This window comes from Chiloscyllium plagiosum, unplaced genomic scaffold (assembly GCF_037043375.1).
Source record: "Chiloscyllium plagiosum isolate Xiang-an unplaced genomic scaffold, Cpla_swu_hap1 HiC_scaffold_19, whole genome shotgun sequence".
Lineage (NCBI taxonomy): Eukaryota > Metazoa > Chordata > Chondrichthyes > Orectolobiformes > Hemiscylliidae > Chiloscyllium > Chiloscyllium plagiosum.
Genome location: NW_028270157.1, coordinates 15,660,817 through 15,681,747, shown reverse-complemented (window position 1 = coordinate 15,681,747; position 20,931 = coordinate 15,660,817). Strand labels below are relative to the sequence as shown.

Genomic DNA, 20,931 nt, shown 5'->3' with positions numbered 1-20,931 from the left:
CAGTACTGATGCAGAGAAAGATCAGCTTTAATGATGTCTGTTCAAAAGTCTGATAACAGATTCAAGAATAACTTTGTTATGTAATTGCAAATTTTTGTATCTTCCATCTGGTGGAAGTGTGTATAACTGTAGCGAGAGAGGTATTTGATGTTGACTGCTTTGCTTTCCCAATCCATGGATGGAAAGCTGGTTTGTGTGAAGGACTAGGTTGCATTCACAAGTCTATAATTTCTTGTGGTCTTGGAGAGCAGTTGCCATACCAATCTGACCTGTTCTGGTAGGCATAGCTGATAACTGGACCAGTGGTCATTAGTGACTTAAGAATATTGGTACTGGAGTGTGCATTTATAAGGCTGCCTAGTATTTGTAGATGTTTCCAATAGACAAACCCTTGAAGAGAGCAAACATGATACAGGGAAAGTGTTGGGCAAGTGGGGCTAACTGGCATTTGAAGAGACAGCTCAAACTTCCTTTTACATGCTGTACCTAGTCTAAAATTCAATCTAAAATACTGATTTTTGTGGCATTCAAACTTGGACTTTAACCAAAGATTTTTAAATTACAATTTAATTGTGATCATCTGTGGGGTTAGTGATACAACGCCTATTTAACATATTTATAGGGTATATGAGGAAGAAGTTGGCTGAAATGTGGGATTTTCTCGCACCTTTGCTAAAGTAGTGTCCATAAATACTACTACCAGCTAATTTGCTATTTAAGTATTGAGCAGAGTGGGGAGTGAGCAAGGTGAGCATAGAACCTAGATGACTCCTGTTATTAAAGTAGACTGACTGTAGCAAGCAACACCGTGTAACACTAATGACCTTTTTACCCATGCATCTTCAAAGTGCAATTGAAATTTTGTCAGTAATTGCAAAGTTGTCTTTGTTCTGATGAAATATTTGCATTGAGGATGTCATATTAAATCTGGATATGGGGTGAAGAACTCTAGCATAATGCTATTGATCATAGCAAATGTCTTCATGATCCAATGCTCTGTATTCCTATGATTGGTTTTTATCCTTGTGCTCTTAAGAGGATCAATGCTTACAGGAAGAAAGCAGGAGCTTTCATTTTGTCTCCATTTTATTTGTATAGAGACAAAAAAACTGCAGATGCTGGAATCCAAAGTAGACCAGGAGGGTGCTGGAAGGACACCGGCAAGTTAGCCAACATCAGGTGGTAAAGTCAATGTTTCGAGACACAGGGTTATACATGAAATGTTGACTTCACCTGATGCTGCTTGGCTTGCTGTGTCCTTCCAGCCCCGACTTGTCTATTTTATTTGTATCTTGGTGCAGATAAATGTTAATAGACTGGGAAGAGCTTGCATTATATTGTCTGACACTTTGTAGAGACATCATCGGTTTCCTCCCACAGTCCAAAGATGTGCAGGTCAGGTGAATTGGCCATGCTAAATTGCCCGCAGTGTTAGGTAAGGGGTAAATGTAGGGGTATGGGTGGGTTGCGCTTCGGCGGGTCGGTGTGGACTTGTTGGGCCGAAGGGCCTGTTTCCACACTGTAAGTAATCTAATTCAATCTAATTCAATCATCAAATGCTGTGTAACCAGGTATTTTGATATGGACCCATAGTGTTGCCACAATGAGCTATTTTAAGTGTCATATTCCTTTAGATGTATGGTATGGAAACAGACCTTTCTTTGGTCCGACTCTTCGATGTTGACCAGATATCCTATCCTATCCTATCCTAACCTAATCTAGTCCAGTTTGCCAACATTTAGCCCATATCCCTCCCAACCCTTCCTATTCCTATACCCATCCAGATGACTTTTTAAATGTAATTGTACCAACCTCCACTTACTCTGGCAGCTTATTCTATATACATCACCCAGTGTGAAAATGTTGCCCCTCCAGTCCCTTTTTTAAATCTTGCCCCTCTCTCCTTAAACATATGCCTGCTTCTAGACTCTCTCCCTGTTCCCAAAAGACTTTCTGTTTACACTATCAATGTCCCTCATGATTTTCATCTTGTTTCAATAGGGTTTTGCCACTAGATAGACAAAATATCCCATGGCATTCTTTTTAAGCAGATTCCCTGCATGTTGGTTTAAAATTCATTAAAATGAACTTTAACAGCAGAAAAGGCCAAGTAATCTTATAAATGTTTAAATTGTGTGGTTGATTAACAAGCGAGCCAGAAGTCACATGAACTTTATTGGGCAAGATTTGGAATGTGATGCCTAATTTAATTTGTATCCATCACTCTCTGTAGTAACTATTAAAATGTCCTTGTTAGATAACTTAGTGGAAAGACTTCGAGCAGGGAAGTTGGATTACTATCTGACCCATCAGCATAGGCTTGATGGGCTGGTGACTTGTACTGTTGCTGCTTTGTCAGATACCAGCATTAAAGTAATGGGTTGATTGTCACATCTCTGGAATGAAACTACCTCCAAGCTGAACTGATAATTGTTTGAATATAATCTTCCAGTTTGTTTCACTTGAGTGAAATGTGGACACTAATAATGAAGCTATTGTACGATGAAAATGTATAATCTAAAGTGCTGAAATGTTCCTTTCTGCAGGTTCCTGAGGCCATTAAGAAATGCCAGCGTGCTGGTATCACAGTCCGTATGGTCACTGGTGACAACATTAACACAGCCCGAGCAATCGCAACAAAGTGTGGTATTTTACAAGCTGGTGATGACTTTCTGTGTTTGGAGGGTAAACAGTTCAACAAACGTATTCGCAATGCAAAAGGCGAGGTAAGTTAACATTTTAATTGGCTGTATCAGTGTCGATTTTTCCCTTGAAATTGAATACTGTGAAATGGCAAAATATTTAATATTTTCAGATTGAGCAAGAACGTATAGACAAGATCTGGCCCAGGCTCCGTGTCCTTGCAAGATCTTCGCCTACTGATAAGCACACTTTAGTCAAAGGTAAAATGGTGATGGTAAAATTTTTTCACTTTTTTTTTATACACCTCTAATTCCAATAGATGAGCATTCACTGGTTCTGATTCAGCAGGCACATTAAGCTTGGACTTCTAACTGGATTACCCTGGTGCCATTGGTAGAATTGTCAATGTGCTCTAAATTGTACCATACACATGAAATTTCTTGCCTTTATGTCGAAAGGCTATCTTGTCTGTGTATATCTGATTCTGACTTGAAAGTGTTTGGCAATACTTTGCTACAGCATAATTATACAAACATTGTCACCCGGGTGGTGTCCAGACGGCCAACCTAAAGCTTGATTTAAATGAAGTGCCTTTTAAGGAGCAGAGAGATGGAACGTTTTGGAACATAGAGTCCAATGAATGTATAGCTGCCAAATGTACTGTTATGGGATGAAGCTGGCATGTAGACCAAATGGAGCTTTTGAGATGTGTCCCATTTTGGAGATTATCATGGACAGATGTATTGTTGGAGGATATTCCTGCAGCAGTGAAGATTCTGAGCATGATGGAAACCAGCAAGAACAAATCAAGGCAGAACTTGTATACTTAATGACAGTTCCTGGGGAGTGTTGTCAAACAAGACCTTGGTGTGCAGATTTGTAGCTCCTTGAAAGTGGCGTTGCAAGTTGATAGGATTGTGAAGAATGCGTTTGGTACGTCTACCTTTATTGGCCCGCGCATTGATTATAGGTGTAGGGCAGTCGTGTTGCAGCTGTACAGGAAATTGGTTAGACCACTTTTGGAAGTGTTCAACTCTGGCCTTTCTGCTATAGGAAGGACGTTGTGAAACTTGAAAGGGATCAGAAAAGATTTAGAAAGTTGGCAGGGTTGGAAGGTTTGACCTATAGGGAGAGGCTGAAAAGGCTGAGGCTACTTTTTCCTAGAACATTAGAGGTTGAGAATAACCTTGAAGTTTCTTAATCTTGAGGGGCATTGATAGGGTGAATAGGCAGTCCCCTGGGATGGAGGGAGCCCAAAATGAGGGGGCATGAGTTTTTAAGGTGACGATTAAGATTTGAACAGGAACCCGGGTGGCACAGTGGTTAGCATTGCTGCCTCACAGCTCCAGAGACCTGGGTTCAATTCCCGCCTCAGGCGACTGACTGTGTGAAGTTTGCACATTCTCCCCATGTCTGCGTGGGTTTCCTCCCACAGTCCAAAGATGTGCAGGTCAGGTGAATTGGCCATGCTAAATTGCCTGTAGTGTTAGGTAAAGGGTAAATGTAGGGGGTATGGGTGGGTTGCGCTTCGGCGGGGCAGTGTGGACTTGTTGGGCTGAAGGGCCTGTTTCCACACTGTAAGTAATCTAATCTAAAGGGCTACTTTCTCAGGGTGGTGAGTGTGGAATGAGCTGCCAGAGATGGAGGCTGGTACAATTGCAACATTTCAGTCATCTGGATATAAATAGGAAGAGTTTAGAGGGCCAAATGCTGGCAAATGGGACTAGATTTGTTTCGGACAGCTGGTCAGCATGGATGAGTTGGACTGAAGACTCAGTTTCTGTGCTGTGAGACACTAAAGCATATCCAGGTAGTGAAAAATTTCTAACAGCTCTTACTATTAAGGCAGGATAGTATAGTTTTCTTGGCTTGTTTCTGCTACCTAGTTAATGGACACTATAATTGTTTTAAGTGAGAGCTTCTATACATGTAAACTACAGAGTTGGATACAAAGCTGAAAGGCCATCTTTTTTGAAATGACAAATCTAGCTGTAAATGTATGGACAAGACTGCCACCTAGTGAAAATAGTGCAACATTAATAGAAAATTTCAAAGTCAGCGATGCATGAAAATGTGAATGACTGATGCATAAGTAGAGGTAATACTGAAATATCAGATGTTGAATAGTGTTAATTTTAGCCTGGGGCTTCATGGCCAATTTTGTGCACTGAGTAAGAACAGAAAGGTACTTGTGTAGATATGCATGAAATGACCATATTTATTGACATTCTGTATTTCCTATGTTTTTGAGCACTAATTTTCCATTGCAATGCTCTTGTTGTTAATTCAAATTGTAAACTTTTCAGTGGTATGAGAAAAGAGCCAAGATCATAACTCTTCAAAAAGCTGATGGGATGAGTCAAGGTTCACCACCTCTTAGTGTATCATTCTCGTTTTCTTTGCAATGTTTATAGTCTATAATTTGAGGACTCTTGCTAGTAAAACTCTACCCCCTTAATGATGATATCACTCTTAGTGGGTGAAAATAGGATGCAAGAAATTATCAGCATTCGGATTGCTAGATCTACTTCAAAAGATTGTAGAAAAGGACAGTTCAGGTTGTGGATGAACTAAAGTAGCCATTATTTACACTGACTCTGTTCTTTTCTATCCCAAATGTGTGTATTTCTGGAGCTGCATTGGGCTGTGCAACATAAAAATCATTTTTGAGACACAGGTCAGGGTGAAGTTGAAAGGAGATTAACAGACTGCCTTTTGTGGTGCTCAAAGCTGGGCATATCTCCCCATGAACATAGAGTCACAGATGTACAGCACAGAAGCAGACCCTTCGGTCCAATTCGTCCACGCTGACCAGATATCCCAACCTGATCTAGTCCCACCGGCCAGCATCTGGCCCATATCCCTCCAAACCGTACCCAGCCAGATACCTTTTTTAAATGTTGCAATTGTGCTAGCTGCCTTCACTTCCTCTGGCGGCTCATTCCATATACATACCACCCTCTGCTTGAAAATGTTGCCCCTTGGGTCTCTCTTTTCCTGCCCCCCCGCCACTCTATACCTATGCCCTCTAGTTCTGAACTCCCTGCAAACCAGGGAAGAGATTTTGTCTACTTATCCTATCCATGCCCCTCATGATTTTATAAACCTCTATAATGTCACTACTCAGTCTCCGACACTCCAAGGAAAACAGCCCCAGTCGGTTCAGCCTCTCCCTATGGCTCAAATCCCCCAACCCTGGCAACATCCTTGTAAATCCTTTCTGAACCCTTTCAAGTTTCACAACCTCTTTCCGAACAGTTCCATTTTCATCTAAATTGTGTAATTCGTGTAAGAATTTGTTGGTTGTCACTCCAAAATCTACGACCCTGTGCAGTGAGTTAAAAACAAAATGGAGAAGCTCAATAGATCTTCAGGTTACATTTGTGGAGACAATCTGTTAGTCCTGTGTGTGTGTGTGTGTGTGTGTGTGTGTGTGTGTGTGTGTGTGTGTTATTCTGGAGGACGGTTTCTGGACGCGATATTTCCTCTTTTGCACAGACATTGCCAGACCAGACAGACCAGGGTTTCTCCAACATCCACAGTATTTTGCTTTTAAGACTGCACTGTTGTATGGGGGGAAAAAAGATTATGAATGATATTCGTATTCCAAGTTTCACTGAAATGCTTGATCGTGCATGACAGCTGAATTTTATTTTAAAACGCACCTATATTTTCATTTCAAGGCATTATTGACAGCACAGTGTTAGAACGCAAACAGGTTGTTGCAGTCACAGGAGATGGTACTAATGATGGCCCTGCACTGAAGAAAGCTGATGTTGGATTTGCTATGGTATGTACAAAAGTTAATTTCAAAGTTTGAGTGAAAATTTGTAGCTCGGGTGCTTGTTGTGGTTCTGTTTGCCGAGCTGGAAGTTTTTGTTGCAAACGTTTCGTCCCCTGTCTAGGTGACATCCTCAGTGCTTGGGAACCTCCTGTGAAGCGCTTCTGTGGTGTTTCCTCCGGTTGTCCGCTGTAGTGGCCGGTATATTGGGTCCAGGTCGATGTGTTTGTTGATGGAGTTTGTGGAGGAGTGCCAAGCTTCTAGGAATTCCTTGGCTGTTCTTTGTTTTGCTTGCCCTATAATGGTAGTGTTGTCCCAGTCGAATTCATGTTGCTTGTCGTTTGCGTGTGTGGCTACTAAGGATAGCTGGTCGTGGCGTTTCGTGGCTAGTTGTTCATGGAAGTTAATTTTGTGCATTGAATTGGTTTATGCATTTATGCTGACTTTGTTTGTTGGATCTAGGTGTTTTAATGTTTATTTTAACTGAGAAAGTAGAGAGCTCCATGGAAATTTTATTTGCAATTATTTATTTTGCTTTCCTTAGGGTATTGCTGGAACAGATGTAGCCAAAGAAGCCTCCGATATAATCCTAACTGACGATAATTTCACAAGCATTGTTAAAGCAGTTATGTGGGGCAGAAATGTGTACGACAGTATTTCAAAATTTCTCCAGTTCCAGCTTACGGTCAATGTCGTGGCAGTGATTGTGGCATTCACTGGTGCATGTATCACACAGGTAACAACAGAAATTCATTAATTTGATAAGAGCTTTGTGTAATAAACTGACTTTGTTTGTTTATTTAAAGAATGTCAATGGTTAGGCAAGCATTTAACAATCCACCTAATTACTGTGGTTCTGAAGTCACATGTAGGACTGACCAGGGAAGGATGTCAGCTTTCTTTCCCTAAATGGCATTTAGAGTACCGGATGGGTTGAGGTCAGCTATTTATTGAATTCCATTGTTACCATCTGCCAGGACATGAGCCTGATGACCAGTCACCTAATTGTTACTCCCCTTTAAATGAGCATAAATGGATATATCATTACACTGGTCTCTTTAATAACCTAAGTGGTGATCCATGAACAAAGGGGATATGTATTTTGAAACACTAGGTAGACTGTATATCTTCAGTATCCAAATTCCAAGTTGACTGAACTCCAATATCTGTCTTCTAGGATTAGAACCCAGATTGCACAAGGTAATTATTGTACAGACTATTCTGAAATTGTTTCTGGAGCATGGAATCAGTTGTGCATATGTAGCTGTGTGGGGTACGGCCAATACACAACAATAACGCCAGGCATGAAAAAGGTTTGCTGTTTAAGCCCTCTACCCCTTTTTTTTTTGGAAAAGGCATCTGGGGTTACATTGCTGAAAATCTGTACTTGCCTGTATTTTTGTCTGTCTTCAGAAACAGTATTTTGCTTTCATTTTAATACACTTCTCAACAATGACCAAAAACTTTCCTTTCATAATCCTCAATGTAGGTTGGGACTTCTATCTTATACTTTTGGGTGATAAGAGACAGATGAGTGAATTAAAGGAAAAAGGTATAATTCAATTTTCTGTCTAAACAGGTTGATTTGATTTGCTCAAATCAAAACTTGTCTCACTGCACTCTTCTGTAGGTTTCTTTAAATCTAAATGTTTAGTGTCCCTTCAAAATACACACAGGGTGCCACCACTAAAATGTTCTGAATAAAATTTTAAATGGCATCCATCTGTGCATGCAGGTATACCCACAGTGCTGTTGCAACTGCAAGGAACAGCAAGAGTTTAAGATATTATATTTGAACTGCTTGTTTTTCAGTCAGCTTGCAAACTTGCAGCATAAGTTACATTACCAGTGCAAAAAACATTAATTACTAGTTGCAAATTCTTAATGTAGTAACTTGGGGAACCTGTCCATTTAACTAAATGTATTAGTAAAATTGCATGTTTTTGTAAAATGCAAAATGTGCAACTTTGTTAAAGGCAACAAATTTAACAATTTGCATTAGTTTATTTTAATGATTTTGTTCATAATCATTAAATTTTTATTCTATATTTCAGAAGATGTCACCAAGAGGATTAATTCATTTGAATCGTCATTTAAAAAATGCATGGGCAGTTGCCAGGTTGATGATTAGTGATGGACAGGCACAAACCAATTTTGTACATGTTGCTCTACCTAGTGGTAGCACTGGATGCAAATACTATAATAATCTCTCTAATTCGCTCACTCCAGCAAATGTCAGAATACATTTTCTCCTGACTTCTCTTCCCATTTTGGATACATAGTCATAGATATTTCAGCATGAATAGAGACCCTTCAATCCAACTTGTCCATGCTGGCCAGATATTCCACATTAATCTAGTCCCATTTGCCAGCATTTGGCCAGTATCCCCCTCCATTCTTTCTATTTGTATACCCATCCAGCTATCTCTCTAAATGTTGCAATGGTACCAGCTGTCTCCAGCTATTGCTGGACCCTTTGCTGAGATTTGTATCGTAAATAGTTGCAGGTGAGGTGCTAGAGGCTGAAGATTTGGCTACTGTACCACTATTTTAAGAAAGATGGTAAAGATAAGCCAGGGGACTCTAGACCGGTGAGCCTGACTTTGGGCAAGTTGTTGGAGGGAATCCTCAGAGACAGGAATTGCATTCCTTTTGAAAGGCAAAGACTAATTATGGATAGTCAGTATGGCTTTGTGTGTGGGAAATAATGTCTTGAATTTGAGCTTAATAATGAAGTAACTAAGGTTTTGAGGGCAGAGCAGTGGATGTGATCTATATGGACTTCAGTAAGGTGTTTGACAAGGTTATCCATGGAAGACTAGTTAGCAAGGTTAGATCTCATGGAATACAGAGAACTAGCCATTTGGATACAGTACTGGCTCAAAGGTAGAAGTTGGAGAGTTGTTTTTCAGCCCGTGTCCAGGAGTGCCACAAGGATCGGTGCTGGGTCCACTACGTTTCGTCACTTATATAAATGATTTGGATGTGAGCATAAGAGATATAGTTAGTAAGTTTGCAGATGTTACCAAAATAGGAGGTGGTGTGGACAGCAAATAAGGTTACCTCAGATTACAACAGGATCTTGATCAGGTGGGCCAATGGGCTGAGGAATGGTAGATGTGAGATGTTGCATTTTGTGAAAGCAAATCTTAGCAGGACTTCAACACTCCCTAGTATCTTACCAAGGAGTGTTTATTAACAAAGACCTTGGAGTGCAAGTTCATAGCTCCTTAAGGTGGTATGCTTTCCTTTATTGGTCAGAGTATTGAGTATAGGAGTTAGGAGGTCATGTGGCTGTACAGGATGTTGGTTAGGCTACTTTTTAAAATATTGCATGCAAATCTGGTCTCCTTCATATCGGAAGGATGTTGTGAAACTTGAAAGGGTTCAGAAAAGATTTACAAGGATGTTGCCAGGGTTGGAGGATCTGAGCTGTCGGGAGAGGTTGAATAGGCTGGGGCTGTTTTTCCTGGAATGTCAGAGGTTTAAGGGTGACCTATTATAAAGGCTTATAAAATCACGAGGGGTATGGATAGGATAAATGTCTTTTCCCTGGGGTGGAGAGTCCAGAACTAGAGGGCATAGAGCCCTCTAGTTTAGGGTGAGAGGGGAAAGATATAAAAGGGACTTCAGGGGCAGTGTTTTCATGCAGAGGGTGGTGCGTCTATGGAATGAGCTGTTAGAGGACATGGTGGAGGCTGGTACAATTGCAGCATTTAAATGGCATCTGGATAGGGATGGGTAGGGCTGACTAGATTAATGTTCCAGGATACAAATCCTACAAGAAGGATAGAAAGGGAGGCAAGAGGAGGGGAGTTGCACTTTTGATAAAGGATAGCAATAAAGCTGTGCTGAATGAGGATATTCCTGGAAATACATGGAAGTTAATTGGGTGGAATTGAGAAATAAGTGATGGCCTTTTATTGGGATTGTATTATAGACCCCCTAATAGTCAGAGGGAAATTGAGAAACAAACTTGTAAGGAGATCTCAGCTATCTGTAAGAATAATAGGATGGTTATGGTGGGGGATTTTAACTTCCCAAACACACACTGGGACTGCCATAGTGTTAAGGGTCTAGATGGAGAGGAATTTGTGTACAAGACAATTTTCTGATTTGGGTATGTGGATGTACCTACGAGAAGGTGCAAAACTTGACCTACTCTTGGGAAATAAGGCCGGGCAGGTGACTGAGGTGTCAGTGAGGGAGCCCTTTGAGGCCAGCGGCCATTATTCTATTTAGATTTAAAATAGTGATGGAAAAGGATAGACCAGATCTAAAAGTTTCATTTCTAAATTGGAGAAAGGCCAATTTTGACAGTATTAGGCAAGAACTTTCAAAAGCTGATTTGGAGGCAGATGTTTGCAGGTAAAGGGATGGCTGGAAAATGGGAAGCCTTCAGAAATTAGGTAATGAGAAAGTATATTCCTGTCAGGGTGAAAGGAAAGGCTGGTCTGTATAAGGAATGCTGGATGACTAAGAAATTGAGGGTTTGGTTAAGAAAAAGAAGGAAGCCTATCTAAGGTATAGACAGGATAGATCGAGTGAATCCTTAGAGTATAAAGGAAGTAGAAGTTTACTTAAGAGGGAAGTCAGGAGGGCAGAAAGGGGACATAGCTTTGGCAAATAGAATTAAGGAGAATCCAAAGTTTTTCCAAATACATATAAGAACAAAAAGGTAACTAGGGAGAGAATACAACCCCTCAAAGATCAGCAAGGCAGCCTTTGTGTGGAGCCGCAGAAAATGGGGGAGATAGTAAACTAGTATTTTGCATCAGTACTTGCTGTGGAAAAGGATATGGAAGATATTGACTGTAGGGAAATAGATGGTGGCATCTTGCAAAATGTCCCGATTTACAGAGGAGGAAGTGCTGGATGCCTTGAAACAGGTAAAGGTGGATAAATCCCCAGGACCTGATCGGGTGTACCCAAGAACACTCTGTGAAGCTAGAGAAGTGATTGCTGGGCCTCTTGCTGAGATATTTGTATCATAGATAGTCACAGGTGAGGTGCTGGAAGACTGGAGGTTGGCAAACATGGTGCCACTGTTTAAGAAGGGTGGTAAGGACCAGCCAGGGAACTATAGACCAGTGAGCCTGACCTCGGTGGTGGGCAAGTTGTTGGAGGGAATCCTGAGGGACAGGATGTATGTGTATTTGGAAAGGCAAGGACTGATTAGGGATGGTGAACATGGCTTTGTGTGTGGGAAGTCATGTCTCTCAAACTTGATTCTGTTTTTTGAGGAAGTGACAGGATTGAGGGCAGAGCGGTCAGTGATGTATGTGGACTTCAGTAAGGTGTTCAACAAGGTTGCCCATGGGAGTTTGGTTAGATCTCTCAGAATAGAGGGAGAACTCTCCATTTGGATACAGAACTGGCTGAAAGGTAGAAGACAGAGGGTGGTGGTGGAGGGTTGCTTTTCAGACTGGAGGCCTGTGACCAGTGGAGTGCCACAAGGATCGGTGCTGGGTCCTCTACTTTGCTCATTTACGCAAGTGAGCATAGGAGGTACAGTTAGTAATTTTGCAGCTGACTCCAAAATTGGAGGTGTAGTGGACAGTGAAGAGGGTTACCTCGGATTACAACAAGATCTTGACCAGATGGGCCAATGGGCTGAGGAGTAGCAGATGGAGTTTAATTCTGATGAGGTGCTGCATTTTGGGAAAAAGTCCTGCTAAGATTTGTACACTTAATGGTAAGGTCCTAGGGAATGTTGCTGAACAAAGACCTTGGGGTGCAGGTTCATTAGCTCCCTTGAAAGTAGAGGCACAGGTAGATAGGATAGTGAAGGAGGCATTGGGTATGCTTTTCTTTATTGGTCAGAGTATTGAGTACAGGAGTTGGGAGGTCATGTTGCAGCTGTGCAGGACATTGGTTAGGCCACTATTGGAATATTGCACGCAATTCTGGTCTCCTTCCTAACGGAAAGATGTTGTGAAACTCAAAAGGGTTTAGAAAATACTGACTTGGATGTTGCCAGGGTTAGAGGATTTGAGCGACAGGGAGAGGTTGAACTGGCTGGGCTTGTTTTTCCCTAGAGTATCAGAGGCTGACGGGTGACCTTAGGGGTTTACAAAATTGAGAGCATTGATAGGATAAATAGGCAAAGTCTTTTCCCTGGGGTTGGGAAGCCCATAGGTTTAGGGTGAGTGGGGAAAGATATAAAAGAGACCCAAGGGGCAATGTTTTCATGCAGAGGGTGGTACGAACTGCCAGAGGAATGAACTGGAATGAACTGCCAGAGGAAGTGGTGGAGGCTGGTACAATTGCAACATTTTAAAAGGCATCTGGATGGGTATATGAATAGCAAGGGTTTGGAGGGATATGGGCTGGATGCTGGCAGGTGGGACTAGATTGGGTTGGGATATCTGGTAGGTTGGCATGGATGAGTTGGACCGAAGGGTCTGTTTCCATACTGTGCATCTGACTTTATTTATGGCAGCTCATTTCCCACACCAAAACCCTCTGGATACATTGCCTTTTTAGGCCCCTTTTTAAATCGATTCCCTCATCTTAAACCGAAGCCCTCTGGTTTTGGATTCTGTGGTGAAAAGGTCCTTGTGTATTCACCCTGTGCACCAAATGATTTTCTTAAACCTCGATAGGGTCACCCTTCAGCCTCCAATGATAAAGGAGAAAAGCCCCAGCCTAATCGGCCTTTTCCTATAGCTCAAACCCTCCAACCCTGGCAACATTCTTGTAAATCCTTTCTGAACCCTTTCAAGTTTCACAACATCCTTCCAATAACAGGGAGACCAATATTCTGAAAGTGCCCTGACCAAAGTCCTATACAGTCACAACATGGCCTCTGAACTCCTGCACTCAATACACTTGCCAATAAAGGCAAGCATACTAAATTCCTTCATACCCTGTCTACCTGCAACTCCAATTTCAAGAAACAATGAATCTGCACCCTAAGAGCCTCTGTTCAGTAACACTCCTAGGACCATACTATTAAGTATAAAAGTCCTAGCCTGATTTGCCATGCCACAATGACCCCTCTTGTCTTAGTACTTAACTTTTAAGAATTTGTATTTCCTTTATCATTGTCGTCATAACTGCTTTGGGAGTTTCTCTTCCCTACTGTAGCTTTTTACGTATTCCTTGTCCTCATGAACTTTTATGCACACTGTCTAGGAGTTTAGGAACAATTCTATAATTTCAACTTTCCATCTTTCAAAGAATATTGCAATAATTCCATTGGTGCTTTGTTTCCCAAACATGCTTGGAGTAAGTACACTTTCACTCCAAGTGCCTATAGATTCATTGGAGTTGAGATCAGTGAGTTTATGGTTCTATGACTAGTAGTTTCCTTCTGTAAACAAAGAACAGCTAAAGTTGAGAGTACTAAACACTTGTGTATTTTTGCTCTACAATAGGCAAAGTCACCTTGCATCAGATGGTAAAGTGATAATGTCAGTAATCCAGGACCCTGGGTCAGTCTGCAGATATGGGTTGGAACCCTACCATTGAAGGTGAAATTTTAAATCCAATAAGTCTCTGAAATAAAAAGCTAGCCTAATGGCAACCGTATTAGCAGCATCTCTTGCTGTGACGACCCATCTCTTTGTAATTGGAAGTAACATGCCACTTATGGAACGTGGGCATAACAAGACCAGGCCAAGAATGAATGCCAGATTTCCTTCCTTAAAAAAGACTGAATTAGATAGGTCTTCATGGCAAGAGATGCTAATACGGTTGCCATTAGGCTAGCTTTTTATTTCAGAGACTTATTGGATTTAAAATTTCACCTACAATGGTAGGGTTCCAACCCATATCTGTAGACTGACCCAGGGTCCTGGATTACTGACATTATCACTTTACCATCTGATGCAAGGTGACTTTGCCTATTGTAGAGCAAAAATACACCAGTGTTTAGTACCCTGAACATGGGAAAGATCTGATACAATGCAGCTTTTTTTTTTAACCTAGTCAAAAGACAACGAAACCTAGGTGTTTGCTTCGGTCCTCTTTTGTCTGTGCCTTCTGGTCAGCAACACTCATAGATTGCAACTATGACCATTTACATGGTCCCAACATAAAAGGCTCATGAATGTTTGACCTGTACATGCATTCTGTGGTTCATTATTTCAGAATACTGCTGTTTTACTGCTTTGATAATAGCCTTGAGAGCTGCAAATGGACTGATACCTTTTAAGTAGAAGGAAAGCCCTTGAGAGATTTTTGCACAGTTAATTCTCTTCACTGTTGGTATATACTAAGTAACCTAATTAAGTCAGTCAACTACTTCAACTTTTCATTGTTCTGTCTTTGTCTTTCCTAACTATCTGAAAGACTGCCATGTGGAACAATGTTGTCAAACATTATCCTTCAAGGCTTGTGAAGTGTCTGGTGTTTGCAGGATTTTCTTAGTTGCACTTCAAGTTAGTTGAAAATAAAGCATTCATGCTGCAATAATTGTTCTTCCAGAACTTGATCAAGTACTCTGAAATAATATGGTTCAATTATTTTTAAACATTAAAAATTGTTTGAATTTTAGGATTCTCCGTTGAAGGCTGTGCAAATGCTTTGGGTAAACTTGATCATGGACACGTTTGCATCACTTGCTTTAGCCACTGAACCACCCACAGAAGCACTCCTGCTACGGAGGCCTTATGGCAGAAATAAACCACTAATTTCTCGTACTATGATGAAGAATATCTTGGGTCATGCTGTCTACCAACTCGTCGTTGTTTTTACACTCTTGTTTGCTGGTAAGCAGTGTTGTGAATCCTCCAGCTTCAGAATTTTTAATTAGGATTTAAATGCCAGTGGCTTGAGGTTAACTAAAATAGCATTTAAGATTTTAGTTAGAAAATGTTTTGATTTTGGATTACAAATGACTTCATCGGAGTTGATACTTGTAAGCTCTTTAAAAATCAGTAACTTAATTTATTTGTAGGATTAAAAAGCTGGAGCTGAAATTGGGTTTACTATAACTTCCTCTGGGCTACTTCAGAGGTTTGCATTGGCTCTGCAGAGGTGTTTTTTTTCTTCCCAAATTCTAGAAAGAATTGCAAGTTTAAAAACTGAGCCCAGCAATTCAGTAAAAAGAAATGAGGCCCAAAGGTTAGGTAGGTGTTTGTTAGCCAGTAAACTAATGGAACCTATTATTGTACAGTTGGAGAAGGAATCGCTTTTGATAAACTTTTTACAAAAGGGAAATCATTTGACTTGAAGAAAACCAGCAAGGTCGAGGAGGGGATCCTGTAAAATGTAGGTTTGAATTTTAATAAATCTTCCACTAAAAGAGCGGGTCAGCAGCTAGGAATACTGATGAGCAACTCATGCCTGACTCCCAAAAACCTGTCTACAAGACTGGAGTGACATAGAATACTCCCCACTTTATTGGATTGGTGCAGCTCCAACAACACTAAGCTTGGCACAATAGAGGACAAACCAGCCCACATCACATCCACAATCAACCACTCCTTCCTCCAACACCTGATACATGCTGCTACTATCTACAAGATGCACTGCAAAAATTCTCTCGCATCCTTAGACAGCTCCTTCCAAACCCCCAATCACTTTCATCTCGTAAGACAAAATCAGTAGGTACATGGGAACATATAGCAGGTGGGCTGCAGTGGTTCAAGATGGCAACTAGGGCTGGGCAATAAATGCTGGCCAGCCAATAATGCTCATCCCACAATGCTCACATCCCACACATGAATAAATATGAAGAAAACTTGTCTCTACTGTCTGATGGAATGGGAGTTGGCTGTTTCTAAATTTCACAAAATAAAGCAAAATGAAAACTGATCAAGCACGATGCTGAAATTCAGGAAAAATTAAAGATGTAAAGTTTTTCATGAAGAGAACTAGATAAGTTACGTGCTGTGAAAAGAATGAACCCAACCTGAATTTGTTTACTTTGTTTAATTGAAATCCCAAAGCTTCACACTAGTTGTCCAGGCTAAATTTGCTGTGACCAATCACTTGGACATGAAGGGAAAGGCTATTTGGCTACAATAAGTAGCTTCTGTTGGAATTAACTTTCAATTGGGGATGGGGAAGGTTTTTTAATCTAAATTTATTTGACTTTGCAGATTTTGTAGCCATTTTGTATTCCTACTTGAATTTGTCTTTTAAATGTAACCTTTTCAATTAATTCAGGTGAAAAAATATTTGACATTGACAGTGGACGAAATGCTCCTCTTCACGCCCCCCCTTCAGAGCACTACACAATTGTATTTAATACATTTGTCATGATGCAGTTATTTAATGAAGTGAATGCTCGAAAAATTCATGGTGAAAGAAATGTTTTTGATGGAATTTTCAACAATATAATATTTTGTACAATTGTACTGGGAACATTTATTGTACAGGTAAGTGACTGCTTTGACAAACTTATGCTAATATTTGATTTTAAATATTGCACTTTTTCGTTTGCAGTCTCAATATTTATTTTTTTTCCAGATCATTATTGTTCAATTTGGTGGGAAGCCATTTAGCTGTACTAAGCTAACAACTGATCAATGGTTATGGTGCATTTTTCTTGGAATGGGAACACTAATCTGGGGACAGGTAAGCAATTTGCTTTTAGTTACCTTGCATTTTATTATAGGAACAGTTTGTCTTGCAGAGAAATCTTTTGTTTTCAATGTACTGTTACCATAAGTCAGTTACCAGTTGGAAATAATTTGTCATAACATTGTGAATATTTGTCATGATTCCCTCCTGAAAACAAAATTTGAATAAAAGGCAGAGTTGGTTTGTGAAGCATAGAATGCCTGGTCTAGATTGTTAGGTCTATTGTGATTTTAAATTGTCTAAGACTGGCCAGTGCCACTTTACAGAATTCGGTGATCTATATATTTCACGAAGTTTTCATGTTCTCTGGTGTTCGGAGGCTAATTATTTCAGTGTTGGATTGGTATTGATAGTAATCTGTTTAATACTTAAACAATGGCTAAGTGTTCTAACCTTTTTGTGGCTGGTGTTAACTAGATCACCAGCCATCTACAAATTGTTAGGAACACTTAGGCATTTCACTGGACAAATCTGTGCTAAGCTTTATGGAGTTTCAATTTGATTTATCATGTACTTAAGTACAATGAAGAGCTTTGTTTACAAGCAGTATAGGCCGATCAAAGTAAGCGAGGACATCCATTATGCTATGGACCAGGTCAGACCCCCTCAAGGTAGCCTAAACCCTAACTTTTCTAGTTTGTTTTAAGCAGGTGTTAGGTGGATATTTCAGGAGTGATGCAGCAGGCCCAACTACGCAAAACAATTTTATTTGCAAGACTATTGAATGAAACAAAGGAACAGAATATAGAATAACTTAACCTATTTGAAAACACAACATATTGTGTGACCTTCATAATTCTGTTCCAAATTCCTGCAATGATCCTCATAGACAGCTCTTGCCAAAAAAGGTAAAATCAAACACTGGGTCTTGCAAGGGAGAGATGGCAGAGATTCAGCATGGAACACCCTCCATGACTAGCAGCCTCAAACTGCCTGCTTGCTAAAAACCAAACAAGAAAAAAGTGGGGCTGGGAGAACTAGCCACACCCCATTATTGTACATGTTTTCTTAACCTGAAAACCTTTTTTCCCCTGAGGCAGTATCTGTCATAATCAAATTGGCTCTCGAACCTATCCAAACCAGATGCATTAGAACTTCTGGGGTTATGGCCCCTCTGGAAACAAAAACCAAGGACAACATTGTTAAAGGGGCAGTAGCATCTCACTTCATAGCATGGAAAAACAAACTTTGACAGTAGCATACAGATTACATCACTAAGGTTGTGCAGTAGGAAAGTTCAACATTTAACTAAATGCTGATCTTTTTATAGTCCATTCATCAGTCCAATAACAGGGAAGAAGTTCTTCAACCTACTGGTGAATGTATTCGAGCTTCTGTATTCTACCTGATGGAAGAGGTCCTGGGAAAGCATTGCTAGGGGTCCATGGCAAGAAGTGTAATTGAGCCCACAGATGGGAGGTTGGCTTCCATAATGTCCGGGCAATGCACATAACCATCTGGCGTTTTCTTACAGTCCTGGGCAGAGCAGTTGCTGTACCAGGCTGTTAAACAACTGGACAGTATGTTTCAATGGTGCACTTTAAGTTGGTGAGGGACCTTTTTATGGTCATGTCAAATTTCCTGAGCTGCCGAAGGCAGAGGTGGTGGTGGTGTGCTGCCTTGACCATCTCATCTATGTGGAAAGTCCAAGTCAAGTTAACTTTTAGGAACCTGACTCTCCCCTTCCCCTCAACCTCTGTTCCATTAATGTAGATAGGGGTATGTTCTCCCTTTTTGAAGTCAATGATCAGTTCTTTAGTTGTCTGATTTTTGGGAGAGAGATTTTTCTCATTGCACCACATTAGCAAGCCTTCTATCATCCTCCTGTATTCTGACTCATTTGATATGGCCTACCACTGTGGTAATCAACAAACTTGCAGATGATGTTTGTTCAGAATTTAGTAACCTGGTAGTGGGTGTACAGGAAGTACAGCAGGGGACTGGGGATACATCCCTTGGGTGGGGGGTGGTGGCTTCAGTGAGCTGCATTGTGAAGTTGTAGTGTGGGTCAGAAAGCTGAGGATCATATTGTGGACGGCAGAGATGAGACCTTGGTCTGAGTTTTGAATCAGTCTGGAGGGGTTAATGATATTGAAGGCAGAGCTGTAGTCGGTGAGGAGTCTGACATAGGTTGCCTTGTCCAGATGTTCCAGGGATGAGTGCAGTGCTTGGGGAAAGGGCATCCGCTGTGGAATGCTGTATCGGTAGACAGATTGCAGGGGATTGAGGCAGAGTAGAATTGATGTGGGCCATGACCAGCCATTCTAAGCACTGATTGTGGAGGTCAGAGCCACTGGACTAGTCATTAAAGTATGTTGCAGTTATTTCTCCTTTTAAGAGCAGTAACAAGGAATTTGAAGATAGCTAGTTTTTACTGTTTCTGATAAAACTAGCCCCTTAACCAGACTGAACAATTAGTATGCCAACCACACTGCATCTTAAATGTTTTTTTTTAAAAAAAAAAGGGGGGTACTTGGGCAAAAGCGATTGGAGATTAGGTCAAGAAGCAAAAGGACACCTCATTGAATCCTGTGGAATAATGCTATTGAACTGTTCCCCAGCAATTTTTCTCCACTTAACGTTTCTTTTGATTCATCTGTTAGCATGCATGTGAGTTTAGTGGTAGTGTTTATTAAGCAAGAGAGTTATGTTCATTGCTCGCTTGTCTTGAGAATGGAGGCTTTCTGCAGCTGTATTGTTCATGATCTGTCCGAAAGCAAATCTGTGATGAGCACCACTGGCCCACATTAACTGGTACTTATTCTTGTTTTTGAATGAATAGTTTGTCTATGGGCAAAGCTTCCATGAGCACACACTAAGTTCAGCAATCATCTCTACTCTGCATGCTCTCTCCCCCCTTCTTTTCTTCTCCTCCCCCCCCCCCCCCACCTTGAAAAGGCAACAGTAAATATAATTGAGTTCCAGTGAGGTGTTCAAAACTCCTCTTCCCGTTTCCTTGGTTTAAAACAGTATCATTTTTCCATTTTTGTCCTCAATATAAAGTCACATAGGCCAAGTGAGGATGGTAATTTCCTTCCCTAAAGGACATTAGTGAGGTTTGGTTTTTCTGACCATCGAATGGATTCATGGTCATCATTAATTCCAGATTTATTTTCATTGAATTCAAATTTGACCATCTGCTGTGGTGGAATTTGAACCTGGGTCCTCAGAACATCTAGGTGTCTGGATTAACAGTTCTGCAATAATCCCAGTAGGCCATTGCCCCCTCTGTAGACAAGACTACATTCAATTTGCCTTCCTAGTCACGATGTACCTGCTTAGACTCATCCTTTCAATGTTGGTCTGCAGTCTCTCCCATTTATCCTTCTCTTGATGGAATTCTGATCAATTTTAAACTTAGATTTGAAGTTGAAATCTATAGAGTATTGAATAAGCTAATTTGAATTCTTTGAATAAGCTGTTTGAATTTCTACACTGAGTTGAGAATTATTTTGAAGTTTAAGTGAAATTCAGTAGTTGACTTGAAACTAATGTTTCTGTTTATAGATGATTGCTACAATTCCAACAAGTCACTTAACATTTCTCAAAGAAGCTGGACTTGGCACACAAAAGGACGAGATACCAGAGGATGAGTTGGAAGAAGATATTGAAGAAATTGACCATGCAGAGAGAGAATTACGTCATGGTCAGATCTTGTGGTTCAGAGGTCTTAACAGAATACAGACTCAGGTATAAATGCAATATTATCAGCCATGCTCCTGTTGAATGGTAGAGCAAGCTCAAGGGGCCAAATGCCCTTCACCTGTTCCAATTTTCTTATGGTCTTATTTACCTACTTTTGGAATGGAAGAAAAGGCCTGTGCCAGGATTACCCCAGACTACTTTGCTTTTTATTAACTGTAACTCTACTGCTGTCCTGTAAACTCTTGCCTTTTAGTAATTTCTGCTTGTGTATTATAGATCGGATGGTTTTCTTTTTTCTTTCTTTCTTTCTCTCTCTGAACAAGCTGTCA

General features: G+C 40.7%; 1 protein-coding gene across 10 annotated transcripts in view; it reads left to right on the top strand.

Annotated features, from left to right (window-relative positions):
• Positions 1-20,931, top strand: part of atp2b1a (ATPase plasma membrane Ca2+ transporting 1a) — a 111,757-nt gene that overhangs the window by 87,178 nt on the left and 3,648 nt on the right. For all 10 annotated transcript variants that reach the window (XM_043709908.2, XM_043709906.2, XM_087997042.1 and 7 more), the window contains exons 13-20: positions 2,547-2,726; positions 2,816-2,903; positions 6,327-6,433; positions 6,969-7,160; positions 14,925-15,138; positions 16,541-16,752; positions 16,844-16,951; positions 20,465-20,647. In XM_043709908.2, the coding sequence (XP_043565843.1) occupies positions 2,547-2,726; positions 2,816-2,903; positions 6,327-6,433; positions 6,969-7,160; positions 14,925-15,138; positions 16,541-16,752; positions 16,844-16,951; positions 20,465-20,647 (1,284 nt within the window). The remainder of the gene's footprint in view (positions 1-2,546; positions 2,727-2,815; positions 2,904-6,326; positions 6,434-6,968; positions 7,161-14,924; positions 15,139-16,540; positions 16,753-16,843; positions 16,952-20,464; positions 20,648-20,931) is intronic.